The sequence below is a fragment of the Chanodichthys erythropterus genome, chromosome 4 (genome assembly GCF_024489055.1).
Source record: "Chanodichthys erythropterus isolate Z2021 chromosome 4, ASM2448905v1, whole genome shotgun sequence".
In the NCBI taxonomy this organism is placed as follows: Eukaryota; Metazoa; Chordata; class Actinopteri; order Cypriniformes; family Xenocyprididae; genus Chanodichthys; species Chanodichthys erythropterus.
In genome coordinates, this window is record NC_090224.1 from 16,664,481 (window position 1) to 16,687,320 (window position 22,840).

At 37.3% G+C, this 22,840-nt stretch overlaps 1 protein-coding gene across 1 annotated transcript in view; it reads right to left on the reverse strand.

Annotated features, from left to right (window-relative positions):
- Positions 1–2,063: 2,063 nt before the first annotated feature.
- The window catches only part of dcbld1 (discoidin, CUB and LCCL domain containing 1), a 36,712-nt gene continuing 15,935 nt past the window's right edge, over positions 2,064–22,840 (reverse strand). The window contains exons 6-15 of the mRNA XM_067383185.1: positions 22,680–22,813; positions 19,706–19,746; positions 16,506–16,694; positions 12,828–12,949; positions 11,574–11,730; positions 11,400–11,492; positions 10,706–10,790; positions 9,831–9,880; positions 9,060–9,179; positions 2,064–5,104 (exon numbers count right to left, since the gene is read on the reverse strand). Coding sequence (XP_067239286.1) covers positions 4,524–5,104; positions 9,060–9,179; positions 9,831–9,880; positions 10,706–10,790; positions 11,400–11,492; positions 11,574–11,730; positions 12,828–12,949; positions 16,506–16,694; positions 19,706–19,746; positions 22,680–22,813 — 1,572 coding nt within the window. The 3' untranslated portion in view covers positions 2,064–4,523. The remainder of the gene's footprint in view (positions 5,105–9,059; positions 9,180–9,830; positions 9,881–10,705; positions 10,791–11,399; positions 11,493–11,573; positions 11,731–12,827; positions 12,950–16,505; positions 16,695–19,705; positions 19,747–22,679; positions 22,814–22,840) is intronic.

The following is a 22,840-nucleotide window of genomic DNA, read 5'->3' on the forward strand; positions in this document are numbered from 1 at the left end:
CTTAAATTTATTTGCCCAGAGCATTGTGTTTTTTTGAGGTGTTGATAACAGGGCTTTATTACAATTGAGTTGCAGTACCTCATTTAAACATGAGGGGGCAGTACGGCTTGACAGAACAAATTCACATTTCATATCATATTTGATACGCAAAACTAAAAAAAAACAATCTACTACATGCTTTTTTTGTCGTCTGATTTACATTTTATGCTTTTTTGGCAAGTAAAAGTCCTTTTAGTATAACTAAACATTTCAGCTTTTTAGAAAATCATTAAAATGTATCAAATATGATACATCGGGCTTTTGAGGAACGTTTATTAGTAGCTTACATCTCTCAATCATCGTGTTCATTTGCATTATGTTTTCATAAAACTAAGCATTTAAATATCTTACTAAGACATATTACTGGGAGATATTGACAGCTGTATATATGTGGCATTGTCCTCTGTAATGAAGATCTCATTAACTTATAAACAACTGCACCAAATTGCAGATTCTGAGCTTCAGATTCTCCTACATCATAAAATTTTGATGCATCAAATGATTCTCAACAAAAACATGAAATGTCTTTTTTTATTTTTTAGAATTTCTCTAAAGGTTCCATTTAAAAAAAAAAAAATCATACTATAAGTTCATGTCAGGCTTAGGCAAATGTGTCACTCACCTCATTAATGTTAACGTATGACTGGGCGCTTCGGCAAGGTAATAAAGCACCGTGATATCGACCTTATTCATATTCTTAATAACCTAGCAGGGTTTTAACGCGCAGGTGTTAGCGGATTACGCGCCCTGGCGTGAACTATCAGCCCACACAAAGTTCCGCTTCCCACAAAGACCTCCCCCACACACAAAGCTGTTTAAGTTTATGACTACTATTTGATAACACTTAAGTAATCATACAGATGAATAGCATTTTATAATGTAACAATGTCTGCTAGTTATTAAATGGCTGTTACCAAACTTAACCAATTCAAATGCTACTCTTTCTACCCGTTTGATTGCATATGCACCACCAGAATCGAATAGATGAAGACTCATGTTAAAGGGTTAGTTCACCCAAAAATGAAAATGCTGTCATGTATTTCTTACCCTCATGTCGTTCCACACCCGTAAGACCTTCGTTAATCTTCAGAACACAAATTAAGATCCGAAATCCGATGGCTCAGTGAGGCCTCCATAGGGAGCAATGACACTTCCCCTCTCAAGATCCATAAAGGTACTAAAAACATATTTAAATCGGTTCATGTGAGTACAGTGGTTCAATATTAATATTATTAAGCGACGAGAATATTTTTGGTGCGCCAAAAAAAATAAAAAATAAATAAAAATAAAGACTTATATAGTGATGGCCGATTTCAAAACAATGCTTCAGGAAGCATCGGATCACAGATGAATCAGTGTATCGAATCTGCTGTTCGGAGCGCCAGTCACGTGATTTCAGCCGTTGGCAGTTTGACACGCGATCTGAATCATGATTCGACACACTGATTCATTTGTGCTCCGAATCTTCCTGAAGCAGTGTTTTGAAATCGGCCATCACTAAATAAGTCGTTATTTTGGCTTTTTTTGGCGCACCAAAAATATTCTTGTCACTTTATAATAGTAATATTGAACCACTGTACTCACATGAACCGAACCGATTTAAATATGTTTTTAGTACCTTTATGGATCTTGAGAAAGGAAGTGTCATTGCTCCCTATGGAGGCCTCACAGAGCCATCGGATTTCAACTAAAATATCTTAATTTGTGTTCCGAAGATTAACAAAGGTATTAAGGGTGTGGAACGGCATGAGGGTGAGTAATAAATTACAGAAATTTCTTTTTTGGGTGAAGTAACCCTTTAACGGTCAGGCCAGGGATCGTTACACACTTTGGGTGGGAAATGTGATACAGGGCGCCTGACCGGTAGATTTAAACAGCAGGGTCACCATCAGCTGCTGCCCCATAACTAACACCCCACAGTTACATTCCTGATCACTCTCCCACTGGGACACCTCTTGTGTGACATCCTGCTTTCACCAAATACTTAGATGATCCTGCTGATTAAAATACGTTCACATATTTTAAAGCAAGAGGCCATCACAGGATATGCTGAACTGCTGGTGCTTTTAATCAGGGTTTAGACAAGCACAAACACAGCACTGAGATTCTCAGTGGCACAGCACTTCAACACACCAGCATGGCATATCAAACATTAACCATCGAGCACATCCCCCCAAAACATTTCACAGAAATTAAGACCCGTCAGTAATCTTTAACAAGGATTGTCCTTTAAACAGCAGCAACTCCCAGATCTTCTGGATGCTCAAAAGGAAAGTTCACCCAAAAATGAAAATACTGTCATCATTTACTCCAAACTAGACTCTTTCTCTTCAACATTTCTATCAGAAGTTTCAAAAATGACAGCCTCTGACTTTAATTTTATTGGAAATACATTCTTGATCATTTCATGTGTTCCACAGAAGAATAAATTCATATGGGTTTGGAATGAAATGAGAATGAATAAACAGTTTTTGGGTGAACTAAATCATTGACAGAACAAAGTAACATCTCATTTTTGCTTTTTAACTAAATATACATTTCAAAACTGTACATACATACTTTATACTCCTATAGACAATGCAAATAAAAACAGCATCAGATAAAAAAATTTTAGTCTGTTATTGCTCAATTTGCATATGGAAACCAGGGGCGTCCAAAACAACAAAATCAACATCAATATTCAGCAAAGATCAGAACATTTGAGATTCAACAATGCAATTGCATAAAATAGAATGAGATGAAAAAACATCCAAAATGGCTGAAATTAACAACCCTTACACCCAATATACATTGGAAATGAATGGCATGTCAAAATCACTTTCAGATAATTTCGCTTGCATTATGGGAGCAAGCAAATTTTATTGCATCAACACACAGTATGCTTCCATTTTAGATTGCGTAGATCGACATTTTCACCTTATTTCATGTGTTTTGATTGGTATAGAGATAATTCAGAGCCTTTAGTTCAACTTTTATGAGAAAGACCAAAGTAACTCTCCAGCCACAAAGTTCCCAAAGATCTCCTACTTGCACCAGGAGATCGTCTTGCTGTAATATCTTGTTATCTAACTGTAGACCTTTGCAGATTTTCAAACAGCTCTGTATTGTTACAACAATGTTGGTAGTACAGTATATGTAAGTGAACAATGTATACTCTTTCATCATGTTACCTGCATCCAGATCTTTCTGTTTGTTTGTCGCCAAAAGTCCACCAGATAACGCAAAAAATGTCTTTTGCTGACAAATAAACAGGGCTATCATGGTGTAGGACACAAGGAGAAAGAGCACAGCTTGTTCATTTACATATATTACCGACATTGTCATAATACAAAGCTGATTGAATATCAAAGTTGTCCTTTAAAAGGTTAGTTCACCCAAAAATGAAAATTCTCTTTGATTACTCACCTTCATGTCTTTCCACACCCGTAAGACCTTCATTCACCTTTGGAACACAAATTTTTGATTTGGAAAGATATTTTTGATGAAATTTGAGAGCTCTCTGACTCCTGCATAAACAGCAATTTAAGGTCCAGAAAAGTAGTAAAGACATCGTTAAAATAGTCAACGTGACCGCAGTGGTTCAATCTTAATGTTAAAAAGCGACAAGAATACCTTTTGTGCACAAAAACAAAACAAAAATAACTACTTTATTCAACAAATTCGTCTCTCCCCTGTTATTCTCCTACACTGTTTACGTTCAGCACTTCCAGGTTCTACGTCACAACACGACTCGGTATTGGCCAACACTGTACACGTGAGCAGCACAACGCATGCATATGATGCTGACGCAGGAGACGGCCAATACTGAGTCAGGATTCTGAACGTCAACAGCATAGGAGAACGATAGGGAAGAGACAAATTTGTTAGATTTTTTTTATTTTGTTTTTGTACACAAAAAGTATTCTCATTGCTTCATAACATTAAGGTTGAACCACTGCAGTCACGTTTACCATTTTAACAATGTCTTTACTACTTTTCTGGACCTTGAAAGTGGTAGTTAAGAGCTCTCAAATTTTATCAAAAATATCTTAATTTGTGTTCCGAAGATGAATGAAGGTTTTATGGGTTTGCAACGACATGAGGGTAATTTTTGGGTGGACTAACTCTTTAAGGATGTTCAGAGAAGAGATGAGGGTCACATTGTAAAATACATGAAAATCTGGCTCACATTCACAGTTTGTGTCCGAGTAGGGAACAAATGCATCATCGCGGTTATCCCTGCAAATCTCTGCATATTGCATTGGATTGAAAATAAAACTGGCACAAACAGGATCATTTAAAAAAAAATCTTGATTGGTCAAGACAAAGTATCTCATATATACAAAAAAACGTTAAATTACACAAACTGATCACGGTCTCCGCTGTCCTTTACAACTGCAGAAATACAAAAAACAAGGAGTCCCTCAAACACAAATAAGTTAAGAAGAGTCTGGAGGTGATTTTGTTGAGTCAGGTAAATCTGGAACATCACAGTATGGTTCTTCTCAGCTTCCCTCTGAGCTGCTGCCTTCTGGGTCGGACCTACTGCCCTCCGGGTCTGGTCTGAGTCCAGAGAAGGGCAGTCTGATGCAGTCTCTCGGAGTGGAATAGCACTCCTGCACCGGGGACTTAATCTGGGGTTTTTGGTACGCCAAGCAACTCCCGTTCTTCACGACGGGCTTCGCGATTTTAGGGCTGTCGTAGATGTCCTCTGGGTAATTCCCCCTGTCTATTTTGATCTGGGGTGTCTGGTAGCCCCCAGCCAGTCCTCCGATCACTTTCCTGCAGTTACTGCCCTCTACTGCTCGAAACGACGGGCTTTTGTTTAGTACCACCCCTGGGACGCTGTAGCTGGGATCAGGAAGGAAGGGATCTTTGCGGAAGGCGTGGCGCTCGATGATGGGCGTGGCGTACTCTGGCTCCTGATTGGTCAGTGGCAAAGCGTACTGGATGCCAGTCTGAAGGTGGTCGTAGTGAGAAATAGCCTCGTTGTCCTTGTCTTTGGCCTCGGTATCCATGGGCCTGAACGTCGAGCCTTTTCGAGAGACGGTGTCTGTTCCGAGCATGAGCGGCTGCTGGTATTCGGCTTCAGAAAAAGAAGAGAATAGTTAGTACTGGAATGGTTATCCTAAAAATGCCTCAGTGTTTACTGGCTGTGTTATTTTAGTATTATTAATATACTATTTTAGTATTTTGAATTAGCTTTTTTTGAGTTTGCATTTTCATTTTAGTTGTATTAATTGTTTGTGCCTTTGTCATTTCTATTAGTTTTCTTTAATATTTTTATATAGCTTTATTTTTTTCAGCTTTTGAAATTTTAGTACTTCAACTTTCAACAAACATTTATTTCAGCTAGTTTCCAAGGCAACATTTCTCATTTTTATTTTCATTAGTTTATCATAATATTTTTATATTTTATTCAAATTCAGAAAAAAAAAAAATTGTACTAGTTTTAGTCAGGGTTATTATCATTATCTAAATCCAAAATCTAAAAAAAAACATCTGTGAAAAAATGCATTATTTGAAATAAACATGAACTAAAATAAAATAAAGAAAATAAGAAATGTTGCATTGGCCACCAGCTGAAATATAATTTTAAGTATTAAAGTTTAAGTATTAAAATAACTACAACTTAAAAACTATATAGACAAAAAAAAAAAAAAAAAAGACTAAAACTAAGATTTAACTAAAATGAAGATGAAAGCAGAAAATACAAAAAATAAAATCTAATTCAAAATATTAAAAACTATAACAGTATATTAATGATACTACACTGGTTTCAGTTTAAAATCACTCAATGTTGTTTTGGACCCCACTGTATAGATGAAAACAGTTCTTTAAAATATATATTTTTGTGTTCTACAGATGAAAGAAAGTCGTACAGGTTTGGAACGATATGAGGGTGAGAATATGAACTTTAATTTTTGAGTGACCTTTTCCTTTAAACTTGCTCCATGCCAGTATAAACCAGGTTTTGCTGTTCTTTGGTTTATGTCTAGCTATCCTGAAACATGCCTGGCTAACCAATAATAAGCAATGATAATAAAATATGGGACCATAAACTCTAATGGCATCAAACATGAAAGAAAATGTCATAGCAAAAAGGAAATCAATGAAACATTTCAATATTTGCTCAAAGGGACTCCAAAAGTTAAGCGCCGGGCTTGAAAACAGAGCGCCTGTAATCTGTCTGATGGCTTGCACAAACCTTGAATCATCAATAATTACAGCCCTGGAGGAGAGTAAGGGGAAAACTGCCAATTAAATATCAGCAAGCGTTTCCATCTGGCAAGCATTCAGACTGTTACAACTATTTCAGTAAGGTTTTTTACTTTCTTGGCACATTGGAGGATGAAAAACTGGCTCACAAGTTGACCTCCTTTATCAGACAATAAAAAATTCATCTTAAGAACGTGTGCAGTCTGCTTCAGAAATATGAAACGCTGTTTGAGTCCACATTTCCACTTGTCCTAACAGAGCATGACAAGCAATAAAACAAATCAATTACATCTCTTCTGTGTTAAATGTTTTTGCTTGGACCAGGGGCGTAAATTTCATCGGACAGTAGGGGGGGACAATAAACATAAAATTTCTCAAGAGCAATTTTTGAAGGGGACACAAATAATACAGCCACAATTTTACTTATAAAGGATATATGCAGGGGTTAAATTGAGCCGGGGCCGTCTGGGGCTGAGCCCCGGCACATAGGCTTATCAGGGCTCGACATTAACGCTTAATTTTTTGAAGGGGCAAGAGAAAGAGAGCTTTACTTGTCCTGATTAAAACATCAATAACAAAAATAGTTAGGGAATCACCAAAATGCAAGCATGATTCTATTACATTTAGTGTAAGTGGCGATTGATAATGGATATTTAATATTTAATAATAAATATTTTATTAATGAATGATTCAGCGTTTTGAACGAATCGGTTGAGTCAAAGATTCAGTAATAGCCTATTCCAAAACACCTGCCTCATTCTTGAATGAATCAGCCATTTGAACAAATCGTTTGAATGAATGACTAGGACAGTCACTTGCCGCCACCTACTGCCAGTTCAGTTTCATGTTTAAATTTTCCCAACATTTCTTATTTGTATATTCAAAAATATTTAAAGAATATCATAACATTATTTAATGCAGTTGTAATTTTTCAGTGTAAATTATTTAATTTGATTCATAACAGTCCTGCTTTATTTTTCTTATTGAATTTATTGATCAAATGTAAAAAAAAAAAATGAAATAAGATTAGGGGAAAAAATGCCCTTGGGGTAAATATCACAAATATGCAGATATAAATATGCAAAAGCTGACGGAACACTGTTGAGTATATAGCTTCAGAATAAATTATATTTACATCAAAAAAAAAATTTTCCAGACAACTTTTTTGGTCGGACAAGTGACCAATTTACTTGTCCAAAGGACAATACCCTGTATTTTGTATTGATATGCTCTCCTTTAGGCCTACAGAAAGATTTTGTTATCAGATGTAGCTTTGCACACTGCCAACATCTAGAATGATTTTGATCTGCATTTTAGTGTTCATAGCAGAGGGCTCTGTCGACTTATTTTTGGTTTGTCAATTGATAAGATTTTGCAGGCTTTGCATACTCATGTGCACTCCTCGAAAGCCTTTTTACAACCAAGTCACCAAAATACGATGAATATACTTTGAGCAAAACCCAACACACAACAGTAAATCTTCTAGCCTTATTACAGTTCACATATTCTTATCACACTGTTAATTGTTGTTGGTGTGGGTGACATAGTATCCAACAAGCTATTGTAAACAAGCTACCAAACACGCTAGGTAACATTATAATTGCTAAAATAGCAGACTCACGAAAAAAAAAAAAACATGTTATCATCTTGCTTTTTTTGTTATGACTAATTACTCAGCGTCGTCAGCATTAAAGCAAAAATAACAACTTCATCCGATGTTTTTGAATGAAATAGCCTTAACAGCCGACTTACTAGAGCTCCTCTCAACTAACGTTACCGTCTGTCTTCTCTCCCGCCGGCGCCGCCGGATTTCTACACGCACGAGTGTGACGTGCGCGGTGGACCAAACCACTTTGAGGCAAGGGAGGGGTGACTCAAAATGTTTCTAAACTTAAAACGCCTGTTTGCGTTTGTATTGCTTTACTTCTTACACAATTATTTTAAATATATATATTTTATTTACAATACTTAGAGTGGTATTTAATTATATTTTTTGGGGGGGACAGCACTCAGATAGGGGGGGTCATGTCCCCCCCGTCCCCCCCGCGATTTACGCCCCTGGCTTGGACTATGACAAGCACAGTGTGCTATGAGACATTCTGTTGGCTCCATTACCGTCCCATCTCAGATGGAAGCTTCAGTCTTGGGAGTAATTAACATTAAACTAACATAAACTACATTTTCTTGCATGCTAGCCACACAGCTGTTTTGCCGCTTTGGATTATTATAAGTTATTATTATATTAAAAGTTTGGGGTCAGTAAGCTTTTTTAATGTCTTTGAAAAAAATCTAACCAAGGCCGCATTTATGTGATCAAAATACAGCAAAAGCAGTAATATTGTGAAATATTATTATAATTTAAAATAACTGTTTTCTATTTGAATATATTTTAAAATTAGATTTATTCCTGTGAATTTTCAACATCATTACTCCAGTCTTCAGTGTCACATAATCCTTCAGAAATCATACTAATATGCTGATTTGCTGCTTAAGAAACATTTATTTATTATTATCAATGTTGAAAACAGTTGTGCTGCTTAATATTTTGTGGAAACTGTGATACTGTTTTTCAGGATTCTTTGATGAATAAAAAGACCAAAAGAACAGCATTTATTTGAAATCAAAATCTTTTGTAATATTATAAATGTCTTCACTGTCAAAATTTAATGCATCCTTGCTAAATAAAAGTATGAATTTCTTTAATGTGCAACAGTCTTCCAGCAGCTTCCTCAACACAGGGTAGCATTTTCGATATCAGTGAGGACAGAAAACATGCTTGATAATGGATGGGACATGGTGTAAGAAACACTGTCAATCTTTACCTGCCATTGCACTGGTTACCAGGTCCAGCTTCTGGATGGGGTCTTTCTCAGAGCTGTATTTGATAGTGAACTCTGTGGACTGGTGTCTGGCAAACGGCTGTTTTATCTGTCTCCAACAGCCTGTAGACAAGAATCATTCATCTGTCAGCCAGTCTCTGAAAGTTGGTTTTATCTCTGTGCGAGTCAAGCAGATAAGCCTTAAATTATATATGTCTGAAAGAGCAGAACACAACTTGAGATATGTCATGATGACTAAAAACATTTTGCGAAGACTTGGAGAATGATATAGGTAAAAAAAAAAGAAATGGTGCAGTCACATTTTATTCATGCAAATGTGTGCATTACATGATTTTCTGCATTTCAAGTTGTTCTGAAACCAATGTTAAAGGAAAAGTTCACCCCAAAACGATCATTTTGACATTATTTACTCACCTTCAAGCTGTTATAAACCCGTACAACAATTTCTTAAGTGGAACACAAATTAGATATTTACAAAAATGTTCTAGATGCTCTTTTTCACACAACTAAAAAATAGATGAGACCAGTGGCTCCAAAAACAAAAGCACCATAAAAGCAGCCCATATGCTATATTCCAAGTCTCAAACCATTCATAAATGATCTCAACAAAAAAAGTCTGTTTGATCTACAACGCTATCATACAGCTTTAGAAGCACAAAACTGTATGAAAAACACCAGTTTAAAATGTTCTTCAAAACATTCAAAATATTCCTTTAAGTGTTCCAGCCAGTTCAGTTAAAGTGAATGTTTTACCTGTATGCTGTGTCTCCGCAGAGCCGTACGTGTTTTCCTTTGTCTTCTTACTGTGGGACAATGAAAAACATCAGTGTCAGAGACACAGGTGGCAGATTCTAGGGTCTCTCACCACCTTCATCACTCTTAAACAAGAAAAGATGCCTTACTATTCCTTTGAAACATGTCCATAAGAGGTTTCCATTCATTCATCCTCATTTCTCCACAATCCCCCTATCCCTGAACTCTCTCTCTCAGGGGGACTAATGCAGCTGGCACATCTCCTGACACTGACCTTTGACCCTCAACTCTCCTTTATCCCCCACAGCCCTCAGTCTCCCCATTCTTTACGAATCTAAATATCGCTGCAATATGCTGCAGTCGAATCACAACATCCACACGGGACTCACTCATATCAGCTTACACTCGCTCTTTTATTGACACCAGTGGCTGTGGTATCTATTAGGGCAGGCTGGGAATCACTGGTGGGTGCACATACGTAATGCTGAGAATATGTCTGTTGTGTTTGATAACAGGACTAGTAACAGACAGTAACTGAACTGAGATAAGCCCGCTATGCTCCAATGAATGTTAACATATCTGACCCTACCACCCTCTCAAGCCAGACACAACATGGAGAATACAGACAAAATATTCCTAACTTTCATCCTTTTTTCTTTAAAGTCAATCTGAAACCAAAACTGACCTATTTGCTTTTTTTAATGCACATTTCTAGTCTTATTATGCACAAGTTGTTTTGTAAACAACCTGTTGACACAGGTAAATCATAACAGAGGTCATTTACATCTTGAAAGCCTTAAAAGGTATGGTAGCATAAAAGACTTCAAGGAAAATAATAACAAATATGGCAACTAAAAAAACAAAAATTCACTTACTTATATAGCATTTTAACCAGGCAGATTCCCACCAGGAGCAGGATCACAAGAAGAATGGTGGGCACAATTATTACAACCAGATTAACTGAAAAGAGAAGAAAATTTGAGATGTAAATGTCCGAGATGAGGAAGAAAAACAAAGAAAAAACACCCTTTGTATAAAATATAATATAAAGAAACATTAGAATGAAAGCTACAATAAAATAGCACCAATATAACAATTAAGGTATGCTTTTATAACTTTTGTTAATATTTTGAATCAGAATTTATATTTTCTGTTTTCATTTTAATTTTAGGTAATTTTAGTAATTGTAGTTTTTTTTTAAACTATGATCGTTGATTTTTTGTTTGTTATTTTAGTACTTCAACTTGAACTAAACTAAAATAAAATAAGAAACATTGCCTTGACATCTAGCTGAAACAAAATAAGTTTTTTAAAAAATATTTAATTTAATTCAGTTCATGTTTATTTTATTTTAAGTAATCAAAATGTGTTTTATGGTTTTAGTTTTAGATGACAATAATAACCCTGAGGTAGACAAGGAGAACCAATATACTGAGAAAAAAGATTTTAGGTGAAATTTGAATAAAGGTAGGGAGGAAATATTTGCAAATTCTCAGACATTTGTCCAGTACATCTGTAACATAATCTTAATTACTGAATGATTAGTGTAAGAAGTTCTTAAAACCGTACCAAGATCAGCTTGAGAGGGCACTGGTTTCGTCATGTCATTGTGAATTGGCTGTGTAGGCTGAGCCTCCTGTGTCACCTGAGATGATGAATTCACTACATAGAGAAAAACTGAGGTTTAGTGGACATTTAATGAGAAAAATGAAATTGTAAAGCCTTTATGTGTCAGACACGCACCTGGGATGGGTTTAACATAAGGACAGCCCAGCAGCTGCACTTTCATGGCAATTATCCGGTGCCACTGTTGAGGTATGACACGAATGCTTCGTGCTACGATGGAGGGGTGGAAGGTGTTGCGTGTTTGGTGGAGGCTGTCAGTATTTCCTTCAAAAATCTAAGGGTAAAATACAACATTAAAAACATGAATGATACACAGTTAATGAATCTCAAGAAATCTAAATTTATATTATTGACCCTTTATAAATGTCTCTGCTGGTCTCATTGTTTTTGATTCATTAGCACTTTTTATTCAAAAGAAAATTCATACATTTTCACAGCTGAAATAATAGTTTTGATGCAGTTTGGCCAGGGATTCATTTTAACCATCCATCCATCCCAACCAACCAACCAGCCAGCCATCCATCAATCCAACCTACCAACCAGCCAGCCAGCCAAACAGCCACCAATCCATCCATCCATCCATCCATCCATCCATCCATCCATCCATCCATCCATCCATCCATCCATCCATCCATCCATCCATCCATCCATCCATCCATCCATCCAACAAACCAGCCAACTAAATCGCCATCACCTGCTTTCAAATGAAGCGGCATTTAATAGACAGAACCGTAGTTCACTGATAAGACACGCAATATCGCGTTCAATATCGACGGCGATACATATCGATATTGAACGCGATATTGCGTGTCTTATCAGTGAACTACGGTTCTGTCTATTAAATGCCGCTTCATTTGAAAGCAGGTGATGGCGATTTAGCGGCAATCAGGGAACCGGCTTTACTGAAGAAATGCACGTGACAAAAGCATTCGATACATCGCCCAGCCCTACATCCATCCATCCATCCAACCCAACCCAACCCAACCCAACCAAAAAGCTATCCATCATCCATCCATCCATCCATCCAACCAACCAACCAACCAACCAACCAACCAACCAACCAACCAACCAACCAACCAACCAACCAACCAACCAACCAACCAACCAAAAAGCCATCCCTCCATCCATCCATCCATACAACAAACCAGCCAACCATCCATCAAACAAACCAGCCAACCAATCATCCATTTATCCATCCAACCAACCAACCAACCAACCAACCAACCAAAAAGTCATCCATATATCATCCATACGTATGTATAATTATTTCCAACTATCCAACTATTTCCAATTTCTACAGCAGTAGTTAAAATGCCATTTATGGTTGTATTGAATGTATGATGATGGAGTGATATAAAGACAAAATCTTACCATATCATTAGAGTTATTATACTGGACAAATGTCCGCCAGCGATTCCTCTCCCTGTACTCGATCTTGTAGTTTTTCACAAAATATTCAAAGTTTGTGATGGTCAAGCCTGTGGTCAGAATACCTATGAAACAAAAACATGACTCAGAATTATTTCATTTGAAAAGCACAGAAAACTACAGTTTAGTTTAGTCATATAGCATTTTGCCTCAAATGCTCCTGAGGTCATTCTCCTGAGGACAGTGATGTAAGCACTCAGCCAGCTGAGGAATGTGACAGCATGTAGGCTAAAGACTTCACTTCAGAGTGCGGACCATCATCTGCATCACAGTGGAAACCTGCGGCCGGACTCTTTCAGCTACAAAACACATTCCTGAGGGAAACACTCAAGTGGCATGTTCCCAGCAGACACGGAAACACCAACTGGAGACCCGAGGTCTGTTATTACTTCCTAACATTAACTACATCACAGACTTGGGGACACCACCTTGATAATAAGAGCAATTCAAAGTGTGAAGCTGTGAGATTGAAGTGTGATGACTTGAAAGTTGTGAAAGGAAGCTAGTCATCATTAGAGAAAAGCTTGAAGAGTTCAAAGAGATGCCAATATAAAAAGAAAGTCAGGAAGCAAAGCTGAAGAATCAAAGAAATAAAATCAAAGCACCATTTTTAAAGACAGGGATGTCCCTCTGTGTCGTCAAAGATGAATATACTGAAAACTAAACAAGCAGAGTATAAAATGTATAATTGCGGTTCTAAATTTTGACTGGATGACATAACCTGTAATTTTCCCACCTCCTACATGAAAAAAACCCAATCAAGATCAGACATCCGACGCTGGTAATCATTTGATGTCATTTCTAAAATGGCACAGACTAAAGAAACATTCCATTGGTTGTTTTGGGAGAATTACAAGATGTCTGGAAGGCAGCATGACTGGAGAATTTTGTGGTCAGAATTGGGATATTTCAGTACTCCCATTCCTAATACCAGTATTACCACCAAAAACCTAAGATTTAATAATCTTCAATATCACTGCAAGACGAAATATTAACTTCAACTGACAACTATAATACATACAATAATTCCAACTTGCACATTAAACGATACACACTACTGCTCACAAAGTTTGGGGTCATTCAGATTTTTAAAGTTTTTGAGTCTTTAAATAACATTGTGTGATTTAAACTAACTGTTTTCTATTTGAATATATTTTAAAATATAATTTATTCCTGTGATGGCAGAGCTGAATTTTCAGCATCATTACTCCAGTCTTCAGTGTCACATGATCCTTCAGAAAATTGGCATTCAAGAAATATTTCTACCTTTGAATGACACAGTGCATTACAGTGTTTTTACCATGTTTAAGGGTGGTCATAATTAACCATGTTAAAATGGCTTTTTGTGGCTCATTGCTTTCATTTACTATACTCTCTAGCAGTGGCGTAACTTGGTTTTAAAAAGTGGGTAGGACAGGAATGTGTGTGTTGGGGGTGTGTGTGTGTTGTAATTGTGTTAATACAATAATAAAAGCACAAAATGTATTGACCTAGACCTCATGTTTAATACGATAGTTTCATCCATACATCTATAATACAATATATTATTAGTATCAAGAGTATTTATTTTAGTCAATAAATACGTGGATTCATGGGCAATGTTAGAATGTGCTAATAGACTAACGATAGAATTTTTGTTCGGCGTACCAGAGGCTCTGGGTTCTAATCCACCCTCGTATCATTTATTTTATTTTTTTCTCATTAAAATCAAAGATGTTCATCAGTGATTGTATATCAAGAGTAGGGACATGTTTATGTGTATTTTGTTCTGTGATTTTACCTGAACAAAGTGTCTCCGCAACAGTGCTAAGCGATAGATTGAAGCGCTCGTCCGTGTGAAGACTAGCGCAAGAGAACACTGTTGCACCAGCAGCAACGAGCACTCAACATTGTAGCGCCATATCGCCTATTATTTAACACAAACGAACAAATTGCTAATCAACTAGAGATGTTTCCTTTGTATTAGATACATCCGTACTGTGAGAAAAAGTGGTGGGGACAAAATCGCCCCTGGCAAAAAGTGGTGGGGACATGTCCCACCCGTCCCACCCGCAAATTACGCCTATGCTCTCTAGTCTACAGCGATGTATTTTTCTCGAGGAAAAATAAACATGAATTTTTCATGCTTGTTGACAAAAGCTCTCTTAGAAAGCATCAAGTGAATGCAGAATGGTGACCCCACAGATAAAGAGATGCTGTTTCTCTAGTTTTATTTAGCCTCACAAATGTACGCCATCGCCACAACGATAACAGAGCTTCCTCTTTGAGACGGGCCGGTTTCACTTAGGGTCATCGTGTCCAAAAGCACAGATTCCCTACAGGAGACAAAGTGAGCATTCTCTCGCTCCTCGAGCTGTATGAAATTAACTTGGTTGTGCTGTCTACAAACAGTCATGCTCAAAATAAACGCATGTCCGGAGTGTTCCTAAATTTAAATGTGCTTTTGTAAGAGGGTTGTATGTGTGATGAATGGACACAGAGAGGGCCTTTCTGTGCTTTTATGCAATACCAGGAACTGTTAAAAAGATGCAGATGCCAGTTAGTTGTGGGGGCGGATGATCATGTGCTCTGGGTGTGTAATGCTCCTCGGCACTCCAGAGCCGATCATGAGAAAGACTTTTTGTGTGGATAATTACCCCACTTAACACTCAACCTTGGGTCTTTGGGAAATGTTTGTGTCTGTGTGTGTTAGGATCTGAAGATGTGTTCAAACCATGTCGGAATTATGGAAATTACGAGATTCCGACTTGTAAAAAGCGCTCACATTCTCATTAAACACTTAACTCTTTCCCCGCCATTCAGGTGTTTTTCCGGCAATCTGTGTTTTCACTGTTATATGTTATGTGGTATATGTTACAGTTCTTTTGAAATAGTACAGCATCTCCAGATCCAAAGACAATCAAAGAGAATGATCTGCGTAAACCAGGAGCAGACAGAATCTGCTAATGCACAAGTAAGCTAATGTGATCATCAAACATTCAACAGCATATAAATAAAAACTGCCTAATTTTATAGAGAAAAAATTTCGAACACACAACAAGGTATATGACTGTGTAAGCTTTTTTATGAAACTTACCCATGATACTTGAAGCTAGAATAAAATCTTTGTTTGTTTGTTTGTTTGTTTTAAAGCAGAAGCTCTGTTATTTCTTTTGATAGATTGACTGTTTACTGGGGACCAGAATATGATCAAAAATGCTGGCACTGGCTGGCAACTTTTTTTTAGTTAACGCTTGTGAGTAAAAAGTTAATTAAAACTTGTAAATTGAATTTTCGCAGAGTTCCAAATTGTACCACGTGACCGCCGCAGATTCACTTTGCCCATGATAGTGTTGCCATAGAAATGCATAATTCCGAGTCCGAGGACAGCTCTGAATAGAACAACACGGGCTGTCATTTCGTAATTATAGTAATATAATATAGTGAACACATCATTATACCATTGCATTTCACTCTGAAGTACAGAACAACTACTAAAAATATGTGCATTGGAATGGGATTCCCATAATGCAAGAAACCCAAACCTGTCAAAGAGGAAACTGGCACAGTCAGGTGACCCACAGATGAACAATCTGGATGAAAAACACGATGAGATCAGGTTATGAAGGCTACAAGTATTACCTGTGATCCTCCTCTTTTCCCCAAGATCAATCTGTAGCCATTGTGGATGGTTATAGTTGAGGTCATCGGAGATACCCGGTTGGGTGCTGTTAGGGAACCAGTCAACTTCAGACCCATCAGAGGAGATATTGTGTGATGACAAGCTTGTAGTTGTGCCCACCGGTTGAAGAACAGTCTGTTGGTTGCAATCTGTAGGAGAGAGCACTGTAGTCAAGGACACATTTAAAATGAAGCATTTACACTCCTTTTCAAAAGTTTGGGGTCTGTAAGATTTTTTTATTTTTTTGAAAGAAATTAAACATTTTATTCATCAAAGATGCATTAAATTAATCAAAAGTGACAGTAAAGACATTTATAATGTTACAATTACAATTTTCAATTTCAAATGAATGCTGTTTGAACATCAAAGAATCACAAAAAATTATGTATTACAGTTTCCAGAAAAAAATATTAAAAATAGTTTTTTAACATTGATAATAATCAGCAACCAAATCAGCATATTAGAATGATTTCTGAAGGATCGTGTAATGATAATGTATAATGTAATGATGCTGAAAATTCAGCTTTACATCACAGGAATAAATTACATTTTAAAATATATTCAAATAGAAAGCTACAATTTTACTGTATTTTTGATCAAATAAATGCATCAAAAATGGTGGGACTTCTTTCAAAAACATAAAAAAATTGTACCAACCCCAAACTTTTAAATGGTAGTGTAAGTGTCAGATATCTTGGTGATGGTAACATATTAATAACATCCAAACCAAAACTTTTCATTCAAAAAAACAAAACATTAGGAACATGAAAAGAGTACTGTTAGTTCTAGTCGTATCTAGAGCTTGCTTTTGACATAATAAAACACACATGTGGAGCAAAAACTCAGTTACGTGTACATTGACTCAACAGGAAGCCCTGAGCTCTTAAAATACCCACCATGTGTACAGTTAAACGGAGACGTATGTGCTATGAACACAACAATATTACAATAAAAAAGGAGGGAAGGCTCTCACTTCCTTTAAAGAGAAAAACAGGGCCAATACATCCTGTTGCTTAACCCTGATTTGGCTAACACTATCACATTCCACACATTTAGCATATGTGAGCAGAGGAAACTCAGGAAGAAGACAAGGAGAATCCCAGCAGGAGGTCGGAAAAGATCCTCCGATTGAAGTTTCTGCATACTCATAATAAGTACAGTGAGATCCAAACGTCTATGAATGCTAGAGAAAATGCTTCTGTTTTTATTTTTCGAATATTTTCATTATTTTTTCCAATATGACCTAGAAATAGTGAGGAATCTTAAATATTTCTTCATCATAATGTTCCTATGTCTCTAAAACGGTTTGTGAGTTAGCATCTAGCTAGGGGGTTGGTGAGGGTAGGGTGCTGTCTTGATGGTAGCAGTCATTGCTGGGTGCACGGCTGTGCTTTAAGCTAATTGGATTAATGGGAATCAATTGACAAGCATTGACTGGTGTCCACACATCTATCAACTCCTGTCACCAGGAACTCATGCAATGCATCAACAATGCACAATGAACCCAGGTCCAGAAAGCTCTGGACCAGAAGAGATTAGGGTCACATCGATCAGAAAAGGTACTTCCATAAATCTATAATAACTACTGACTAAAGCTTGTGTGTGTATCACTAAAGCAAACAATAACCAGTCAATCTATCCAGGTTGTCAGTATGAAAGAGTGTAGACTATACTTGTACACCCACTGTATTAATGAAGAGAGAAGGTTAATGGATTGGACAAAATACAGAATTCAAGCTTTTAAATGGTAACAATTTAGAATGCCGCTATCATTTTTGTCATTAATTACTCAACCTCATGTCGTTCCAAACCCACAAGACCTTTGTTCATCTTCAGAACACAAATTAAGATATTTTTGATGTAACTCGAGAGGTTTTTTATCTTCCATGGAAAGCAACATAAGTAACATCATTCAAGGTCCAGAAAAGTAGTAAAAACATCGTTAAAATAGTCAATGTGACTACAGTGGTTCAACCTTAATGTTATGAAGTGACAAGAACAAAATATTAATCTCCAGTGCACGTTCACGCAACATCTGCTCTCACGTTAACACAACATGTATGCGTCATGGTACTCATGAACTCATTGGAGATTTTTATAATAAAGTGGTAAATTATGCTTTTTTGCGCAAAAAGCACTCACATTGCTTTATAAAACTGAGGTTAAACCACTGGAGTCACATGGATTACTTTAATGAAGTCTTTGCTACCTTTCTGGGGCTTGAAAGTGGTAGTTGCGCAGGCTGTCAATGGAGGGACAAAAGCTATCAGGTTTCATTAAAAAGATCTTCAATTGTGTTCTGAAGATGAACGAAAGTTTTATGGTTTTGGAACGACATGAGGGTGAGTAGATGACATAATTTTCATTTTTTGGGTGAACTAACCCTTTAAGTTAAATAATGTCAAAATTAACTAAATAGTTTTGCATAACTTTATAAAAATAAACACCGACATAAAAATTTGAATCTGTAAGTTCATTATATATTACGTAAATCTGTGCATTTTGTGAAATTAAGTGTTCAATTACCAAAAAAAGAGTCAATTATTTAAATATAATGAAATAAATATAAATGAAATACCAAAATTTAATTAAAAAAAATAATTTATGATTTAATCCTATTTAATAATATTTTCTCAAATTCAAATTTTTTATTTGCTACTGCAATTCAAGTCAGGAATTTGCAAACCATTATCAATTCAACACCCTGCATAATCGTGCAAAATGAACATTTGGAGCAAGTGCTGGTACATGTAAACATTTGGCATCCGGCATGTGAATTTGATTCATCAGCGCGTCCGCACAGGTAAATCACAACCGGTCTGTGCCGGACTCAAACAGCCAGAGAAAAACAAACTCGGATGATAAGATGTTCCCACGCCTTCCATTCACCCTGATACAGTGCAAATAGGGCTTCCCATATCCGGTAAAAAAAAAAAAAAAAAACCTGTTAGTCTGCCACAAGGTGATTAAGCTACTTCCTTTTTTGCAGAGGTGCAAATATACCAGTCAAACAAAACTGTAACACACGGCGGCAGCAGGAATAACAGCAGGTGCCAAAAACCAATCAATGTCACCACGCTCCAGGAAATAATAGGATTAATCCCACACCAATATGTGAAACTCAACCATCACCATTGAACCATATAACAAAAGCGCTTACCGTTTGTCACAAACGTGAAGAGGGTTTCAGACAGCGAGCCACTGAAAGACATGAAAAAAACAAAGATATCAGTGAGCACTGAGCGTTTTAGACACAAAAGATCATTATTACAGTGATTAATTAAGGCCTTGTCATGTGAAAGTAACGCCTACAGAGGCCAAAAGGGAGATTCCCATTGTCAACGCTGTTATGTTGCCAAATTCAGAGGATCTCCCTCACTGCATCCCGCATCTCCCCCCTCTGACAGGAAAACTGGGGTACAGCTGGGCGGGTGAAAAGAGCAGTTTGGTGTTAATTAGAGAGGAACAGGCTGGGAAATTGCATCTCTGTCAGCCATTACTTAAAAACCTGTCATTTTCACAGGCTTCCTGGATGTGATTACTTTTTCATTACTTTTATGGCAGTTGAGCAAACCGTTTCAGAGTTCAGGATACAAAGTGGTTTACGACAACGTGAATTAACTCAAATAGGATATATAGTAGATGGTGTGCCAACAACAACAACAACAACAAAAAGTCTGAAGCCTGGAAATACTAGCAATAAACTTGCTGGTGACAGAAATATAATCTAATAAAATCAACGGCAAAATGAATCAACTGTTGATCAGCGTTGCGAGACTGGAATTAATGTTTAAGCGCAGTCAATAAAACATATGGAAGGCCTGAGATCAAAACCATAGCAACGCAATTACGGGAACTGATATTGATTGTCGTTATTTAGTTAGGTTAAAGTGGACCCTGAAAACTGTTACATCATCAACATAATCTCCTTAGAGTGCAGATGATGGATTTAGTTTGACTAATCAATTGGTTTGAGAAATGAATGGCTAATTCAACCTACCAACCACATTGCAACCACTAAAAATACACTAAAAACCATTCGGAACATCCCAGTAACACTCGAGCAACAGCACCCAAGAAATCAGATAGCAACACACTAAATCCACCCAGAGACACCCTAGAAACAGCATAGTAACACATGAAAACTGAACACCCCAGTAACTGCACAGAACCTAGTAACAATATAGCAATGCACTAAAATCCATTCAGAACACCCAGTGACAGCATAGTAAAACCCTAGTAAACACCCAGAACACCCTAGCAACAGGATAGCAATGCTCTAAATCCAATCAGAACACCCAGTAACACCATAGGAACACCCTAGTAAACACCCAGAACACCCTAGCAATAGTACAGCAATGCTCTAAAATTCATTCAGAACACACAGTAACAACACAGTAACTCCCTGGTAAACACATAGAACACCCTAGCAACAGTAGGTCTATAGCAATGCTCTAAATTCCATTCAGAACACCCAATAAAACTATAGTAACACCCTAGTAAACACCTAGAACACCCTAGCAATAGTACAGCAATGCTCTAAAATCTATTCAGAATCAGAACACACAGTAACCACATAGTAACACCCTGGTAAACACCTAGAACACCCTAGCAACAGTAGGTCTATAGCAATGCTCTAAATTCCATTCAGAACACCCAATAACACCATAGTAAGTAACACCCTAGTAAACACACAGAACACCCTAGCAATAGTACAGCAATGCTCTAAAATCCATTCAGAACACACAGTAACACCCTAGTAAACACCCAGAACTCCCTAGCATCAGTATAGCAATGCAATAAAATCCATTCAGAACAGTAACAGCATAGTAACACCCTAGTAAATACCTAGAACACCCTAGCAATAGTACAGCAATGCTCTAAAATCCATTCAGAACACACAGTAACACCCTAGTAAACACCCAGAACACCCTAGCAACAGTATAGCAATGCAATAAAATCCATTCAGAACAGTAACAGCATAGTAACACCCTAGTAAATACCTAGAACACCCTAGCAACAGTATAGCAATGCTCTAAAATCCATTCAGAACACACAGTAACCACATAGTAACACCCTGGTAAACACCTAGAACACCCTAGCAACAGTAGGTCTATAGCAATGCTCTAAATTCCATTCAGAACACCCAATATCACCATAGTAACACCCTAGTAAACACCCAGAACACCCTAGCAATAGTACAGCAATGCTCTAAAATCCATTCAGAACACACAGTAACAGCATAGTAACACCCTAGTAAACACCCAGAACACCCTAACAACAGTATAGCAATGCTCTAAAATCTATTCAAAACACTCAGTTTGAGTCTGACCTGCATCGTATCCTGGTCCCCCTTTTCTCTATTTCCTGTTTTCGCATACTTCTCATTTTCGTCTACTTTTCCTATTAATAAAATAGGGAAAAAAAAAAAAATGTAGAAAATGTATCTGGATAGCGAGGATTTGTTCTGTTTAGGTTTCAAATGGATCATAGGAAGTATCTTTAGCTCTAGAGAGCTGCCTGTTGTCCTCTTAATAAATCACTCCTCAATGGACACTTCAAACACTCCTCAGAGACTATAACGAGAGGCAATCTCAATTTCTTTCTCAACCTGCCCCCCAATTCCCCAGTGACAAATCTGTGAAAGACCAGCAGTCCAGACAGAGTGTCCCTGACATTAGGTAGTACCTAAACCGTCCATCACGCTAAAGAAGGCAGGAATCACCACTTAATAATAACTGCTGTATGGCTAGAGAACATACCAAGGTCACATTCAGCCACAGCCCTTAGTGGAAGCACCGGAATAATACATGTTGTGACTTGTCAGGGGAATTTGTAAGACAGACAATTTCATTTTTTTTTAACTGTAATCTAACCGTTTTCCCTGTCAAACTTGGCAACAAACAAACATGTTGACAGAAATGCACTTATGATGGATGTCTGAGCAGTGAACAAATGTGTTTTTGCCCCATTGTAAATGCGTAAATGTCAATTTTTTTTATCTTTTCATGTACAAGGAAAGCCCACATGCTGATGTCTAACCCACCTAAGAATATCAAGGCATTCATGATAAAATCTGAGGCTTCAAGCTTCTGTCAAAAAGAAAGACCACAGAAACCACTGCAGTAACTCACTCTTTTGACTGGATGCCGTTGGCTCTGACCGCAGGGTAGTGACTGAGCCCTCGGCTCTCCTCCACTGTGATTGGTCCTCCAAACTGGTCCATGATGACCCCAGCATGCACTGCAGCTTTACACAAAACTGATGTCTGAAATGGAAAGTACAGACAGCACTC